At 42.2% G+C, this 17,134-nt stretch overlaps 1 protein-coding gene across 1 annotated transcript in view; it reads left to right on the top strand.

The window, feature by feature from the left end:
* LOC124261267 (neuroblastoma-amplified sequence-like) overlaps nucleotides 1–16,789 on the top strand; it is a 54,035-nt gene extending 37,246 nt beyond the window's left edge. Inside the window, 16 exon segments of the mRNA XM_046695581.1 lie at nucleotides 566–866; nucleotides 1,164–1,230; nucleotides 1,649–1,759; nucleotides 2,734–2,978; nucleotides 4,537–4,655; nucleotides 4,787–4,882; nucleotides 5,353–5,466; nucleotides 5,640–5,900; nucleotides 6,035–6,177; nucleotides 6,460–6,555; nucleotides 7,068–7,176; nucleotides 7,503–7,589; nucleotides 8,441–8,583; nucleotides 11,175–11,304; nucleotides 12,138–12,266; nucleotides 12,736–16,789. Coding sequence (XP_046551537.1) covers nucleotides 566–866; nucleotides 1,164–1,230; nucleotides 1,649–1,759; nucleotides 2,734–2,978; nucleotides 4,537–4,655; nucleotides 4,787–4,882; nucleotides 5,353–5,466; nucleotides 5,640–5,900; nucleotides 6,035–6,177; nucleotides 6,460–6,555; nucleotides 7,068–7,176; nucleotides 7,503–7,589; nucleotides 8,441–8,583; nucleotides 11,175–11,304; nucleotides 12,138–12,266; nucleotides 12,736–13,023 — 2,439 coding nt within the window. The 3' untranslated portion in view covers nucleotides 13,024–16,789.
* Nucleotides 16,790–17,134: the final 345 nt, after the last annotated feature.

Genomic DNA, 17,134 nt, shown 5'->3' with positions numbered 1-17,134 from the left:
CCCCAGCTGCAATGCGGAACGGGGACTATGTATTCAGCAGTGTCCGTCCATCCGTCCGTACATCCCGATTCTTGTTAACATGATATCTCATGAACTCTTGTACCAAATGTTTTCAAATTTGGTGACAGCCTACATTGGGGGATTATGCAAACACCAGTTGATTTTGGTGACCTTGACCTTATTTTCAAACACTTGTTCAGCCAGTGTTTACCTTGTACTTGACTGCTACATCACTTGTCTCCTGATGATAAAGCAGTTGTCCTGATATTTGTTGCCTCCTTGTGATTATATTCATGCACCCTGTGAAGATCTGGGTCAGAACTGATCTCAAGCAACCTGTGTTTGACTTACAGGACTTGATGGTCAGGCTTGATGACTTAGTTGGTGCATGTCATTGGTTCCCAATCACACAGATGTTATAAATCACTGGATTGTCTTGTTCTGAATCAGTTATTTACAGATAGCCCCCATGTGGCTGGGATATTGCAGAGAGCAGTATCAAAGACAAACCTCCAAAAACAACAAATAATATATTCATGCCCCCAACTCTTTGCTTCCACCATAGGCCTCAGATGCTGAAAAGTGTTTTGAGGAATTCCCCAGCACAGATGTGTCGATCCAACTTGCGCTGTATTACTACGCACTCCAAATCTACACCAGTCTGAAGCCTAGTACTAAGCCCTTGCCGTTTGCCTTGTACCGACAAGACCCCACCAAAGTCATCCGCAAGGTCATCAATCATGTGACCAACAGACCCAACAGTGATTGGCCGGAGGAGGTGGTTGAACTGATCCCGAAGCTGGAGAAGTACCGAGAGATGCTGGAGGATTACAACCAGGCCGTCACCTTGAAGAAGCTGGGCCGAGGTGAGAGGTCACAGCCAAGGCTGCGGCCATACAATTTGTCCTAATCTGATCTTAATACGATATATTACCAGTGTCTGCTGTGGATAGGACTAAATAGAGGTCTTAATGAAGAGCACCTGATAGGGGACTAAAATAAAGAGTGGACTACCCCAAAAATATTAAGCAAATGACTGACTTGAGTATAGTTGACATGTCATGGATGAGGAGTTCTGACAATATTTGTTGTTTCTTTACTGATATAAACTTCAGTTGATGAGTGTTGTCTTGTTTGGATTTTATGTTTGAAATATTTTTCAGGTGTGGACATTGTCAGATTTGCAGACGACTTAGAATACAAACAAGAGACAATCCTTGGACTTGCCATGTGAGTTTCTTTGCTATATTTATGGGTTTGTCTCAAACAAGCTACTAAAACCATCTATTCATTTACGGTATGTTAACCCATTTATTTAATTTCGACCCAACTGGGGTATTTCCTATTTTATGTACCAGGTAATAGTAAATAATACTTGACCAAGTCTCACATTGTTGACACTCATGTTTTATTTGAAATAAAGTATTGATTGAATGAGTTTCTATGTATTTAATTTTGTAACCAGATACTCAAGAAGTTTCAAGCCCTTCTTTTAGCGATGATGCCCCTAGAAATATAAACATTGACGCAAAATATGGGTTAAAGAGTGAAATGTGTAGCCCCAGTTGGTAAGATATTGCCTGCCCTGTATGATTCAGTATGAGGTTGTTGAGACACATTGTACTTACTTGTGATGTACTCCATGCAGGAGTGTGGATGACGATGTCTACAAGATTGCCGTGTCGCTGGCCGAGCGGTACGACCTGTCTGTGTGGGAGGTGTACATGTCACATCTGGAGTTTGTCTTCACGGACAGCGGGTCAGTACAACCTTGATATACTGCTGCTGTCATACAGTTGTCCGAACATCAACAGAACATTGATAGTTTCCTGTATCAGTTTGTACTGGCAGACATAGACACATATTACTAACACTTGTAATACATTATGAAAGGTTTGAAAATCAGGAGATATTTATCAATTTACAATACATGTTACTGCATATTGGAAGAAATCTAAAATCAAAGTTAGATGAGGACATGAATTCCTTGAGACCATCTTGTCTAGCTGTCGAAGTCTATAGCTGACAATTGAGTACAGAGGTTTCCTTTGTAACCATTACGATGATAAGGGACCTTAAGAAAGACCCCCATTAAAAACTATTACAATGTTAGGAAATGTACAACAAGCTACACAGCTCTGTCCCTACATCTCGGACCCTCAAGGGGGTTTGAAGTATTGTAAAATTATTGTCCTCCTGAGAGGGTATGTAAGACCCCAAAAACGTAGTATTCTCGTTGTTTTAATTTTGGCTAACATTTCTTACGGTCGCCAGCAGCAGAAGGGATGGTGTAAATGCAATGGATTGGTGGTTTCGATGTATCCCAGCAGTGCAGATCTTTGCTCATGATATCAGTCTCTGCATTGTCTAGCCTAGAGTCAGTTATTTACATGATGGTTGCATAAAGCTTGAATATCTCAGGACTTGTATTTCAGTGACATCATTTCAAATGTCAATATTATGCATGATGTGGAATAATATGTGCAGGTGAAACCAGAGAGTCATCAGCAGGTGCAAGTTCTTGCTTGAGTCTGCTTGTTGTACTTCCAGCCTCAGGCTCTGCTCCATCTTACTGTCTGTCTTGAAAGGTTCCAATATCTACAAAAGTCTGATGTTTTCAGCCATTATCCTTGGTGATATCCATGGATGATATTTGTTTGTTTTTATGGTATTGTTTCTCTCTGGATTGTTTTTGAGAAGGACTAACAGTTACCATGGCTACTGTGTCCCCAGTCTCACCACGGAGAAGGTGGAGGAACGAGTGACAAGGCTGAAGATTCTTCCAGAACTCACCGCACAACCACTCAAGTTCTGTGAGCGGATGTACAAGTATGTCTTCCCCACCATTGAGGGGATGGACCACGACCGTCTTATGTACTTCTTCCAGCTTCTAGATGGCCATGACACTGGCCAGATACAGGGGCAGACACCTGATGCTCATGTCAAGCTGCTCAAGAAAATCAAGCCTGTTGCACCAGGTGTGTGTTCTGATGGGGAGAAGTGTGTTGTACAGATGTGTGTTTGGGAGAATTCTGTTGTACAGATGTGTGTTTGGGAGAATTCTGTTGTACAGATGTGTGTTTGGGGAATTCTGTTGTACAGATGTGTGTTTGGGAGAATTCTGTTGTACAGATGTGTGTTTGGGAGAATTCTGTTGTACAGATGTGTGTTTGGGAGAATTCTGTTATACAGATGTGTGTTTGGGGAATTCTGTTGTACAGATGTGTGTTTGGGAGAATTCTGTTGTACAGATGTGTGTTTGGGAGAATTCTGTTGTACAGATGTGTGTTTGGGAGAATTCTGTTGTACAGATGTGTGTTTGGGAGAATTCTGTTGTACAGATGTGTGTTTGGGAGAATTCTGTTGTACAGATGTGTGTTTGGGAGAATTCTGTTGTACAGATGTGTGTTTGGGAGAATTCTGTTGTACAGATGTGTGTTTGGGAGAATTCTGTTATACAGATGTGTGTTTGGGAGAATTCTGTTGTACAGATGTGTGTTTGGGAGAATTCTGTTGTACAGATGTGTGTTTGGGGAATTCTGTTGTACAGATGTGTGTTTGGGAGAAATTCTGTTGTACAGATGTGTGTTTGGGAGAATTCTGTTGTACAGATGTGTGTTTGGGAGAATTCTGTTGTACAGATGTGTGTTTGGGAGAATTCTGTTGTACAGATGTGTGTTTGGGAGAATTCTGTTGTACAGATGTGTGTTTGGGAGAATTCTGTTGTACAGATGTGTGTTTGGGAGAATTCTGTTGTACAGATGTGTGTTTGGGGAATTCTGTTATACAGATGTGTGTTTGGGGAATTCTGTTGTACAGATGTGTGTTTGGGAGAATTCTGTTGTACAGATGTGTGTTTTGGGGAGAATTCTGTTGTACAGATGTGTGTGTTTGGGAGAATTCTGTTGTACAGATGTGTGTTTGGGGAATTCTGTTATACAGATGTGTGTTTGGGGAATTCTGTTGTACAGATGTGTGTTTGGGAGAATTCTGTTGTACAGATGTGTGTTTGGGAGAATTCTGTTGTACAGATGTGTGTTTGGGAGAATTCTGTTGTACAGATGTGTGTTTGGGAGAATTCTGTTGTACAGATGTGTGTTTGGGAGAATTCTGTTGTACAGATGTGTGTTTGGGAGAATTCTGTTGTACAGATGTGTGTTTGGGAGAATTCTGTTGTACAGATGTGTGTTTGGGGAATTCTGTTATACAGATGTGTGTTTGGGAGAATTCTGTTGTACAGATGTGTGTTTGGGAGAATTCTGTTGTACAGATGTGTGTTTGGGAGAATTCTGTTGTACAGATGTGTGTTTGGGAGAATTCTGTTATACATTAGTTGTGTGTTTAGGAGAAGTGTGCTCAGGGCAAGTGTGTTGTACAATAGTTGTGTGTTCAGGAGAAGCGTGTTGTATAGATGTTTAGGGAAAGTCGGTTGGTAAATTTGTTTTCAGGGGAATGAAATTGGCCAAAGTATGTGTACACTGTAATAGAAGTGAAACTTGTCAGTATCCATATAAACATGTCGATGTCTGTGTGCAGGCTTAGACTACCACAAGCTGATGGATGGCAAGACTGCACCTCTGGGGGTACTGCAGCCAGTTCTTGATGGCGGAAACATCAATACTCTCGCCAAACTTGCAACCAAGATACCTGATGGGGTGAGACTTTGTGGACTTAAATATTTAAAAGATATGAAAGTAATGATATTGATAGCACTGAGAATGAATTTGAGAAACAGAAAGCGCATGGTTGCTCCCTGATAATGACATTGTTACCTTGCTGGTTGTAGAGCGGTGGGTTCCTGCATTCAAGTGTAGTGTATTCTGCCTGGGCTGTCACTAACTTCTGGAAGTCGGACCAGACCAGGAAACAACCTGATACACCAGTAAGTTGACTCAGTCTAACTTTGTTCTTGTTAGACACTTTTCATTATGCAGTGTTTTGGTTCAATTGCTGTAGATTTATCCCAAGCAAAAGGCAATGATTCAAAATGATGTCTTGGTTTGCAAAAAAACATTGTATTTGTAGTTCCCCTGAACTGAAAGTCCATATGAGCTTTTGGCATTGCACATTGCCAGTTGCTCATCCGTCCATTGTAAACCTTTCAACAGTTCTGCGATCATATGGACTGACATGGTGAAAGACTTCATATAAGTTTCCTCAGCATTAGCTGAATTCCATTCCAACACTGAGTTATACAAAGCTGCTGACTAAGCTCTGTTGGAGAGGTAAGGGATGCTTATGCCTTTCATCAGATGAGAATAATTGAGGAATAGGAAAAGAGTGAGTTGTAAGTTGATCATTAGCAGTACTATGATCTGCTCTAACAGCTAAACCTGTGTCCCGTGTTTCCAGTCAGGTTGGATCCACAGGTACGAGAGCTGTGGAGAATTCCTACAGAAACTCCTCCCCCAGGACATCGTCAACTTCATCGACAGCATCGCTTTCAGCAGTGACAGTCGCAGGCTGGTGTGTAGAAATATATGCATACATTTGTGGACCTTTTGCCATTTTTATTTTAAATTGTTATAAAACAATATTGATGTAAATAATCACCTTATAGTTCTTGTGTCTAGCTAAGTCCTGTTCTTTTTGTGCCCTATTTTTGTGTGAAGGGTATAAATATTCCTTCATGTCTACAGTTGGAAATCAGCTGTCGTCAGGAGATAGTGAAGCGGGCACTGCGGTTCTGTCGCCAACAAGGAGGTGGGGGTGGGAAGAAGAAGAAGCAAGAGGATTCTGGGAAGATGAGCTGGGATGAGGCTGCCAGTCAATTACAGCAGAGGGTCACTCATCTTGAGAATGTCAACAGTGACACCATCCGGTCATTCAGCCAGGCTGAGAAGCCACAGTATCTGAAGTATGCCGAGATGTACGACAAGAGTTGCGGCAACGACAAGATGGTGAGGCTGCAGGAACTATTGATGACTGCATTTGCAGAGAAACAAATCTCACAATTGTCGAGAAACTCAGTTTATAATTGTGATTATAAAATCCTTGAAAATAAGTTAACAATACCTTTTCTCTGTTACTTCAGATACAGCAGCTTCTGGTTACCATAGTTACTGATGGAGAGATCCCAGACCTTGTAGATGATGTGATACAGGTGGCGCCACGAGGAGCTTGGACGGTTCGCACAGCAGTACAGGAGTCTGTCAGACTCGTGGCACAGAAGCTGAGGTACGTTTCACTACAGCATATACTTACTGTAGGTGAAAAATGAGAAATGCTTTATGTACAACTCCACTGATTAACTTTCTAGCAAGTTCCACACAGTTACTGTCCACTTGTAATGTCCTGCATATATCATGATGTAATCTGCCTTGCAAATGATGATGAAATTAGGATCTCTGTTTCACGTATTGCACAATATCTATAACTGCAGTGGCCTCCAACCATAGACTGTTGTCCTTATAGGATAGGTAATTTCAGAGTAATACCTTGTTATTGTTTGTTTTCCAGATGCCCTGACAGTCCTTGTGAGATATTAGGAGACCGTGAGGTGTTGGATGTCTTGGAGAAGCTGGTTGTGAATGTTAAGGAGCACGAAGAGGCAGGGTAGGCACTATGTTCTGGAGGGAATTCTTAATGCCAGTGTTGAGAGTGTTAGAGAAGCTGATTGTGCACGAAGAGGACTGGTGGCTACTATGTTCTGGAGGGGATTCCTTAATGCCAGTGTTGAGGGTGTTAGAGAAGCTGATTGTGCACGAAGAGGCAGTCTAGGTTCTTTGTTCTGGGTTGGAATTGGATACCTTGATGTCATCGTTGAGGGAGTGGGATAAGCTATTGTGAATATAAAGGAGCATAAAGAGGCAGGGTGGTTCTTTGTTCTGGGTGGGTGGCGCAAGGTGTTGGTGAAATTTGTTAGGGATGCACAGTAGGGTGAGGAAACAAGGTGGGTATTTGGTCTGGCTGGGGTGGGGATATTTTGACACCTATGTCAGTGGTGTTAGAATCAATGGTTGTGCATGTTCAGATAGCTAGCTTAATACTGGGTCAAGCCATGCTGCCGAATTCTGTGACTGACCTGGCCAAATCTCCGTAATTTATGACTGGCTTTGTTGTTTCAGGGGTGACCTGGTTGTGTCTGAGGATGTCATGTCTCTTCTCCGTCCATTTTGCTCAGACAGCAGTGTGGCTGTAAAACCCCGCCTTGATGTCCTGCACATCCTTGAGAAGGTTTGTGATTTGTTTTCTGCGTGAAGATAAGCTCGGACAGAATGTGTTACAGCAGAAAAGGGGTTAGATTAGGCGCCAAGCACACCTTTGATGGCCATTAGAGACAATTATATTGGATCTGATGGTCTTGCTCTACCACTGCTCATGTTTCAGTCATTGGTTTCACTGGTTTTGACTCCATTGTTTAGGACTGTCGTCTGAACTGGTAGAAATATTACTCTCTGTAGCATGGCGCATTCCCTCTGAAATGAAGAACATCTTTCGAACTTGTGTTTGAGACTGTTAGTTGTTTCAGTGTCTGATGTTAACATTATTGTATATTTCAGAGTTTCAATCTGTCCCAGCAGGACACAGCTCTGCTAACTTTCTACAGGACAGAAGCTCTGGTGTCGTCCTCGTGGAAGGGGCAAGAGGTAGGAATAGGAATTTTGGATCTGAAAGATGTAGAGATTTTAGCAGAAGTAGGGTAAGAGGAGGGCTGGGAGCAAGCTAGAGGTTGGGGCAGAAGTAGGGTAAGAGGAGGGCTGGGAGCATGCTAGAGGATGGGGCAGAAGTAGGGTAAGAGGAGGGCTGGGAGCATGCTAGAGGTTGGGGCAGAAGTAGGGTAAGAGGAGGGCTGGGAGCAAGCTAGAGGTTGGGGCAGAAGTAGGGTAAGAGGAGGGCTGGGAGCAAGCTAGAGGTTGGGGCAGAAGTAGGGTAAGAGGAGGGCTGGGAGCATGCTAGAGGTTGGGGCAGAAGTGGGGTAAGAGGAGGGCTGGGAGCATGTTAGAGGATGGGGCAGAAGTAGGGTAAGAGGAGGGCTGGGAGCATGCTAGAGGTTGGGGCAGAAGGAGGTGTAAGAGGAGGGCTGGGAGCAAGCTAGAGGATGGGGCAGAAGTAGGGTAAGAGGAGGGCTGGGAGCATGCTAGAGGATGGGGCAGAAGTAGGGTAAGAGGAGGGCTGGGAGCAAGCTAGAGGATGGGGCAGAAGTGGTTCAGGAATGGAGCAGGAGATGTTAGGGGAGCAGAAGACAGGATGAGGGTGGGTGAGAATTGGGAAGATGGAGGGGCAAGGGATTGATAAGAAGATGGGTTTCAGTGAATAAATGATTCCTGTAATTGCATGCTAAATCAAGTGGCAAAGTAAACTGATGGTGTTCATAATGCTGAAAGAGTTGGAGCAGGAGTTAGGTAGGGGGAATGGGGCAGGAGATAGGAATGGGGAGGGAGGGGTGAGTCTGCAGATGTGGCAGAAGGGTGATGTTGATGCTATTCCTGTGTTGCAGTTGTCTGAGGCTGACATCCAGACTGCTGACAGCAGACAGAATCTGTTCTGCCGTCTTCTGGAAACAAGCTCAAACAAAGAGCAGTTCATGTCTCTGTGTCGTCTGCTCAAGCTCTGGCCCCCATTGCCACAAGGAGGAGACAGGTAAGGGAGAATAACCCTATTTGGAGACTTGGAGAATGAACACATTTTTTCTTATCCTGACTCATGATCGTTTGCTTATCTCCCTTTCCCTTGCGAATGGTAGTGGAATACTTGAATCCCTTGAAGTTCCTGAAGCAGACATAAAAATACACTCACCCATGAGTTACCTCCCTATTCCCGCGTAAACAGTCATGTGACCAGCCTTACTTGTCACTCTCTCCCTTTTCTGGACTTTTTTCTGGAGTCCCGTATACGGCATTATATCCTTTTCATTTAGATCCTATTCTTAAAAAATTACGCTGTGTATGGATTTGGCTATAATTACTTTGATTTCTATGTAAAAATATTGTAACAATTATTTGTATTTGTGTCATAATTTCATCGTAATGTAACTTGTTTACATTTCATGAAATCTTGCAGTGTTTGCAGGCACAGGTTATCCGTGGCTGATCCTCACCCCCAATGCCCTTTGTGCATCAAACCATGTTCTTCCAGCTTGCACTGTACTTATTGTGTTGATTTATCAAATCTACAATTTAATCAATATTTGTCTTATATCTATAGACGTGCCATGGATCGGGTGAGGAAGTCATCACAGAAGTCCAACAATCAAGTTACCAGATTGGCCGAACCTACTCATACATCTGCGCACCAAGCAAGTCCACGGGAACCCAGTACTGTTCCAGCTACACGTGTGGACCGTATCAAAACATGTTTGAAGAAGAGAGGATGCTCCGCCATGGCAGCCAAGGCAGTAACCTTAGCGTTAAGCAGATCCACTCGTAACCTGTATGATGATAAGTGGCTGAAGTTTGAGACTTATGCAAGGCGGAAAGGCTTCATTGCTATGAAAGCTACTCATCCTCAAGTGGCGGAATACCTATGTCATCTTATACATACTAGACATCTGAAAGGTTCGACATTATCTAGATACCTCGCTGCCATCAGTACAGTGATCACCATCAATACAGGCATCAAGTTGATGAAAGTACCAGAATTACTTGCTCTGCTGCGATCTTTTAAACTGGAGGACCAGCAAAAGAAATTCAGAGCTCCAGCCTGGGATCTGAATGTAATTCTACGTCATCTCACAAGTGATGCCTACGAACCTCTAGATCAGACTACCTTCGAGCTGCTAACACAGAAGACTCTGTTCCTGCTTGCGCTAGCCACGGCAGCTCGAATATCAGAGATACATGTGCAGGACTTAGATGGGACTTCATTGCCAAGAACCAACTACCGGGACAACCAGATAGACAGTTCCACGTACCAGCGCTATCCACAATCCTCGGACTAGAGGATATGGAGGACCTATCCTTGTGTCCGGTCAGAGCCCTGAAGATATATCTTCAAAAGACTAAAACAAGGAGACAAAAATTCAAACGCCTGTTCATCCCATTATCTACAGAGACGTCAGCAGAAGTCTCAAGAACGACAATATCGTTCTGGATGAGAGCCGTCATATTCAGAGCCTATAAAGCAGCAGGACTAGAACCTCCTAGAGCTTCCAACCCACACGAAGTCAGAGCACTGGCGTCAACATAAGCTCTGCACAGAAATTGCTCTATATCAGCAATTATGGAGGGCTGCTTTTGGAAGTCGGATACGGTGTTTGCCAACCACTACCTCTGAGACATAGCCACCGAAGACATCTCAGGCATTCACCAATTTGGGTTGGAAAATCTCACCCTTTATCACGTTGACTTGTTGATCACATTTACTAAGGAAAAGTGTTAGTTTGCAAGTCCATGCGCACAGTCTAGGACAGACTAGCATGAGTGATTAAAGACCCTGTACGGGTAAAGATCTTACCTGTACATGAAGGGGTCGCAACTCATTTATGATAAAGATCTTATCATAAGCTATGGGTTGTTATAGATATCTAGTAATAAGAAGATACTAGTATATCTGAAGCCACATGAATCAACATGATTCAACTTGTGTGAGATTGAAGTAAGACAAGAAAGTGGTCCCCCCGATTCATAACAGAAGTTGGAAGAATAGGATCCCGGAAATGCCGTTTCGCAGTTCCCATGGGGGGGATACAGGACGTATTTAAGGACAGCTGATGAATCCAGGAAGTGGCCTGACCCACCACCAATCTGAAGGATTCTATAAGCAAAAGATCATGAGTCAGGATAAGAAAAAATATGTAATTTTTCAAGTAAAATTGATATTTTATACTTATCCTGACTCATGAGGTCAAGCCCTCCCAACCTCCCTGCGGGAAACACTTCGGATTTCACAGCAGATCCAAGTGCATGGGTAGAAAAGTAACAAGTAAGGCTGGTCACATGACTGTTTACGTGGGAAAATGGAAGTAACTCGTGGGTGAGTGTATTTTTACGTCCGCTTCGGGAACTTCAAGGGATTCAAGTATTCCACTACCATTCGCAAGGGAAAGGGAGATAAGCAAAAGATCATGAGTCAGGATAAATATAAAATATCAATTGTACTTGAAAACTTACATTTTTGTGGTACAATTTCAAATTTGACTGTCACTGGCTACTCTTCCAGGGATGCAGACTAAACCAGTAATGTTAAATTCAGCGTATTTTTACAAGTACATGATGTGTCTCTGTCATTCCCAGTGTCACTCCCCGTGACAACACGTGGGTGCAGGTGTTTACCGCCATGGTCAGATCCCTGGGCTCGGGGGGAGCAACACTAGTCAACACCATCATTGCAGACTTGTGTGAAGGAAACCCCATTAATCTAGAGGTGAGCAATTCAACTAGTGGTTCAGTTAGACCATCTGTTCATGGAAGGGAGTTATTTTTTTTCAAACCACAGAACTGGTAACGTAACTGTTATTTACACTATGGCTTCTCTGTCTCTGACATTCCACAATGAACTGTGAGCAGCATTTGGCAGAGATGAAATTTCTTTCATAAGTAACATGTTACATTTCCTTGTATGACTACAAACATTTTCGGAGACACGTAGGCCTCCATGCATGTACACATACGGAGACACGTAGGCCTCCATGCATGTACACATACGGAGACACGTAGGCCTCCATGCATGTACACATACGGAGACACGTAGGCCTCTATGCATGTACACATACGGAGACACGTAGGCCTCCTATGCATGTACACATACAGGGGACCGTGTGGGCCTCCCTGCATGTACACATACGGAGACACGTAGGCCTCTATGCATGTACACATACGGGGACACGTAGGCCTCCATGCATGTACACATACGGAGACACGTAGGCCTCCATGCATGTACACATACGGGGACACGTAGGCCTCCATGCATGTACACATACGGAGACACGTAGGCCTTCGTGCATGTACACATACGGGGACACGTAGGCCTCCATGTATGTACACATACGGAGACACGTAGGCCTTCATGCATGTACACATACGGAGACACGTAGGCCTCCATGCATGTACACATACGGAGACACGTAGGCCTCCATGCATGTACACATACGGAGACACGTAGGCCTTCATGCATGTACATCAATGCACTCACAGATAAAATCAAAATAACAAACACTACACTTGTACAGGGAGTGAATCGTATGGTTTTCCATGCAGTGTACCCGTGCAGTGTTTGACATGATGGTGGAACACACACAGGAGACGGAGGCAGTCAAGTTCATTCTCCGCTCCGGTCACATCACGCTCTTCCCTGCTGCCATGGAAACACTTGCTGGTCAATCAGAGGTAAGCCTATCTTCTATAGTTGCTACTGCATCTGAGGGTTAAATCTGCTACATGTTGACAGCGAGGGAAGTATTTATAGTGAATATTAGCATTGTTTATTACACCTTATAGACCTCTTATGGATGTGTAGCCATATGGCTAACTGACATGTGTATGATGAAATGAGTGGTGGTGAGTTGTGATGTCTTGTTCACGAGTATTGCACATATTTAGCAACGTGCATTGGGGGTGTGTCTGTGGACTAATGCCATTGTTTAAGTGCTGGCCCATATTCAATGCCCCATAGTTAACCTGCATTCCCTGCTCATGGTATTCTGACTCCGAGTCAGCCAGTTCTTGTATTATCTTGTAACTGGAGAGCAGAAGGTAGGGTTCAACAAGTATCATCTTGTAACGTGTATTGGTATCACACTGTCAGCCACTGTACACACTAGCCCATGGAACCAATACTATCATCTTCTTGTTGCAGGCTGTTAAGGATGAGGATTTGCTCAACATCATCTTGCAGCTTCGGCTAGTCACATCCGTTGTCAAGACAACACACTACACTACTCTCATTGAATACCTCCTGGAGAAACAGGGCTCAGATAATCGTCCTGATTGGTTGGAGCCATTGGTGGTAGCCAATCAGCTGTCGGAGGCCGGTTTTAAAGCTGAGGCGGGTTCCGTGTTACTTCAAGCACGATCAAGCCACCCTGGGCTGCACACATTCGGCACAGCTCTCAGCATGATCGGCAAATGGTTTAAACAATCTTGATGATGTCTTTAGTGTGGTGGAAGTTGTGGTGTTTATTTAATATTTTGACTTCCATGGTGCTTTCTACCAAGTGTTAATTGCTTTGGACATGGGTGTTAAATATTTCACCAACCTTTGATTTAATATTTGCTTTGGAAGTTCAAAATATTAAAATACACCTGGAATTGCAAACCTTGTTTGTTATGTTTTTTGCTTCAGCAGGTTTCTCAATAATGAGTAAACAATGTATAACATAGAAGTAGATGTTCCTCCCCAACTGCCCTGTACCAAGCACCCACCTCACGTGTAGCTGACCTGCACTACCTGGACAGGTGTGCTCCTTCTTCCTTTACTTAATGAAACATACTACATACAAACTACTACCAAACATTCGTCTTCCATGTCAATTGACAGTTAATCTAATCATAAGACTTTATCAATTTTTTCTAAAAAAATAAAGTATGATGAACATTTGGTATGAAAATCTAATGATTTGTTGTGAGGTGATGATGATCAGTTGCTTTTTCCAGTACGTTCTGTATCAAGTATATCAAGTAGAACAAGTCAGTACCAGTATTATAGACGGATGCTTTTGAAAAGTTGTATGTAAATGCAAGCTTCATAGTAAATCCCTCACCACAAGTTCAAGAACACCCCATTCTTTCATACTGTGGTTAATCTCTCCGGTAATCAGGAGTTTATAAACTTCTTTTAAGTAATATGAATGATCAAACAAAACCATTTATCATTCTGTTTAAAAAACGAGTTCTACAAAGATTACATTTCGCCAAAATTCATATGAAAACTGTCCATGGTTCATGTTTTGGAATTATCTAGATCTTCTTCATGCCCATAGGTCATACTGTAAGAATGGATGGTATATATGGATATGTACTGTCTAGCAGTACCAGTGAAATTACCCTACCCTAGCAACAGGTTGAAAGCTACGCCCAGTGGGAAGGTTTGTCTACAGTTGTTGGGCATGTTGGAGGAATATGTTGTATTACATGCTTATAGATTATCTGTTAATAATCTAATACAAATCAGGTCTTAGTTCTTGTTACCATGGATACAAGATCTGAGGACCTCTCATTAGGTCACACCAACTGTGTGTATGTTTGTTCTATGTAGACTTCATGTACATAGTCACAGCTTACCTTTGATCCTTATATCCTTTGATCATATGCTTGTTCTATTTAAACACCATTTGCGATCATCTTTAACCGACTAATTATATAAACAATATCAGGGGCGTTTTTTTTTAACTAGTCGGTAACTCTCTACTTAGTTTGTGTAGTGAAAATGTGGCTTTGCCGGCAATTCCCCTTCAAAATGAAATTTGGCTTTGCTGGCAAAATGAATTTTTAAAATGTGGCTTTCCCGGGCGGACAACACTGTGACCAACCACTGAAATGACGTTTAAGAAGTTGACATTAGCCTGCTGGAAAGCCTACCCTTCCTAAGTGTGGTCACTTCCTGAAATCTGGGTTAGCTATGCTTTGAAAGGTCATTCTTACATGACCCGTAATTTGATGTCCTCAAATCTTTGTTGAAAGTTAGCAAAATCTAAGGTCTGGTTTTAACAAGACTGCTGTTAAGATTGTGTAAAACACTACTAAGATAAATCGTGATGAGAGTGATGACCACATAAAGGCTGTGCTGCGGGATGTGTGTCAGGTATATGAGGTGAGATTGCAAGTGTACATAGGATGACAGATGCAGGTTGGTCAGTGGGAAAGGGTATTTCTTGAACGTATTTGTAGTGAGAGCTGAAAGATTTGTACATCCAGAAGACTATCTTAGTGCTAAGACAGCACTGCCTGAGCTTACTGGTAGTTTACTTGGTGGATTGATTGAGTGGTTTGATTGAGTGGTTTGATTCACTAAGACATATTTACATGTGCTACTCAAAACAAGTTACAAAACACCTGACATTTTCATATGGCCTTAGTAACTCTGTTGTGCCAAGAAAAGGTCAACGCCACCCACAAGTAGAAGGGTTCGTGTTTCCTTGAATAGTTAAGAACACCCACAATTAGAAGTCTGTGTCTCTTGCTATACATGAAAACATGAGAAAGTTGGGTGTTGTGTAACTTCTTTTGATTAGTATACCAGAGAGAAGTGACTTGATGTATATGGTGCCAAATGTTCCTACCCAATCAGTTGAAGGTGATATATGTATATATGGTTGCTATAGACTGAGAATGGTTGTAGAGTGTTGAAGAAGTGTTATCCGCCATTATGATCATACAGTCATACCTCATTTTGTTAAGCATGTTGAAGCTGTCAGTCTGTATTTATTTATTAACTTCTGAATCTCTGTTGCTCAGGTGATATTTGTTACACGTGTGAAACTTTAAGTGTTTTGTTGGCGGCTGAAGCAGTGTGTCCCGCTGATGCAGCAGCGTGTGGGTGTACAGGGGACACTAAAAGCTTCATCTGATGAACATATCCACATTTCCTTTGCCTCTGTACTCATCAATGTTTAGCTCAAAACTCAGACAAATTTAGGAAAAACCTTATTCTGATGTCAACAGTTCAAATGATGTTAAAGCAATCCTGCTGCTGTTTGTGGTATCAGAACACCTGGTGTTATGTAGCCCTCTCTAAGCAGACCTTATAAAGCTGGAGAACATTGATCTATTCTCCCACAGTTGATTCTGCACCTCCACAAGTAGTGCTGTGCAGGGGACATAACTCTTGCATTCATTTTACTCCATTTCCCTGTTCACAGACTTCACTTAGCCTGTATGGTACATTCAGGATTTCATCAATCTTTATGTCGGTTTGTTAATTTTATCAGTTTGATATTTATGAACACAGTGCTTTGATATATTGTCCTGAAATTACAGAATCGTGTGTGTATGCGTGGACTAAACCCTGCCATTTGTCATTTCTCCAGGAATAGTGTAGGCTTAAGAAGTTCCAACTATTTATGATGCAGAGGTTGGTGGAGCCACAGCATGGTCAGGGGTCATGCAGTTTGTGTCAGTCACACACACAGACCTCAGTTGTTTATGATATGTGGATAGGTTGGACCCCAGTAAATGAATATTGTTTTATGCCATGGTACGCAATATTCCATCTGTATTCAGGACAAGACACACCAGAGTGTTGGGGTGCAGCCACAGACAGGTCACACACTGTATCTTAATACTTGATGCCTGGTATGACGAGTATGGGTAAGGGGCTGTAGTCATCTTGGAATACACTGGAGCTTTATTGCTTTGTTAGGTAGATACATTGATTATCAAGACAGTAAAGGCTTTTCATTACACAATAAACAAACCTTTCCATAACCATTGTTTTCATTTTTAAAAGGACAGTGGCATTTTTGTGTTGATAAGGAAAGTTAAAAAACTAACAAATGGTTTCAAACTAATATTTTTGATTGATTTAGATAAATAACCTGTGTGAATATTAGATCTTGTTTAATGCAGTTCATGTACACACCTCTATGCAAACTGTTCTAGTAGGTATCAAGATTTGGGCTTCAAGTTTAATATGGGCATTACACAGGCATACTTTTATGAATTTAAATACCTATTCAGTGTATTAATTCAAGTTGTGGATTATCTGATAACAGAAATAATTTAAGAGAAATGTCAAGAAGTGTAACTGTTGATCTGTTTTGGGAGTTGGAAGATTTAGTAACTAGTATATCACATTAGATATATATATATATATATATATATATGTTTATTCTATACTGCTGGTGACTCAAGCCAGTGTACCTAAAGTCTCTGTATCAAAACAGAAGTTACACAAATAAAGTGCTTTAAATATTTGCATGACCTATGTTTCTCCATATATTTTGTTAATGAATATGGAATAAGTCACACTGACAGATCCTGGTTACTGTGTTGTGGTACAAGAGGAATCCTAGTTTCCGGATGCTTTCTGGAGAGTGTGTGAAGCCTGAGGCCATGTAAAATCTTGTACTCCCCTTTTTGTGGATTCCGTTTTCAATTTTAAAGAACTGTCCCAGAGATGAGACCTTCATGAATGGTAGGAGATTGCGCATTGAATTTTTTCCTGGGTTTGGTTCCGAATTACGTGGGCCATACAGGCTGATCACGACCATCCACCCCAAACAGCTAGACGCCGAGTTGCCGTTCGAAGTATCGGCCAT

This window comes from Haliotis rubra, unplaced genomic scaffold (assembly GCF_003918875.1).
Source record: "Haliotis rubra isolate DU_JTF1 unplaced genomic scaffold, ASM391887v1 Scf792, whole genome shotgun sequence".
NCBI classification, from domain to species: Eukaryota; Metazoa; Mollusca; class Gastropoda; order Lepetellida; family Haliotidae; genus Haliotis; species Haliotis rubra.
The sequence above is the reverse complement of the archived record's forward strand: the minus strand, read 5'-3'. Positions and strand labels throughout refer to the sequence as shown.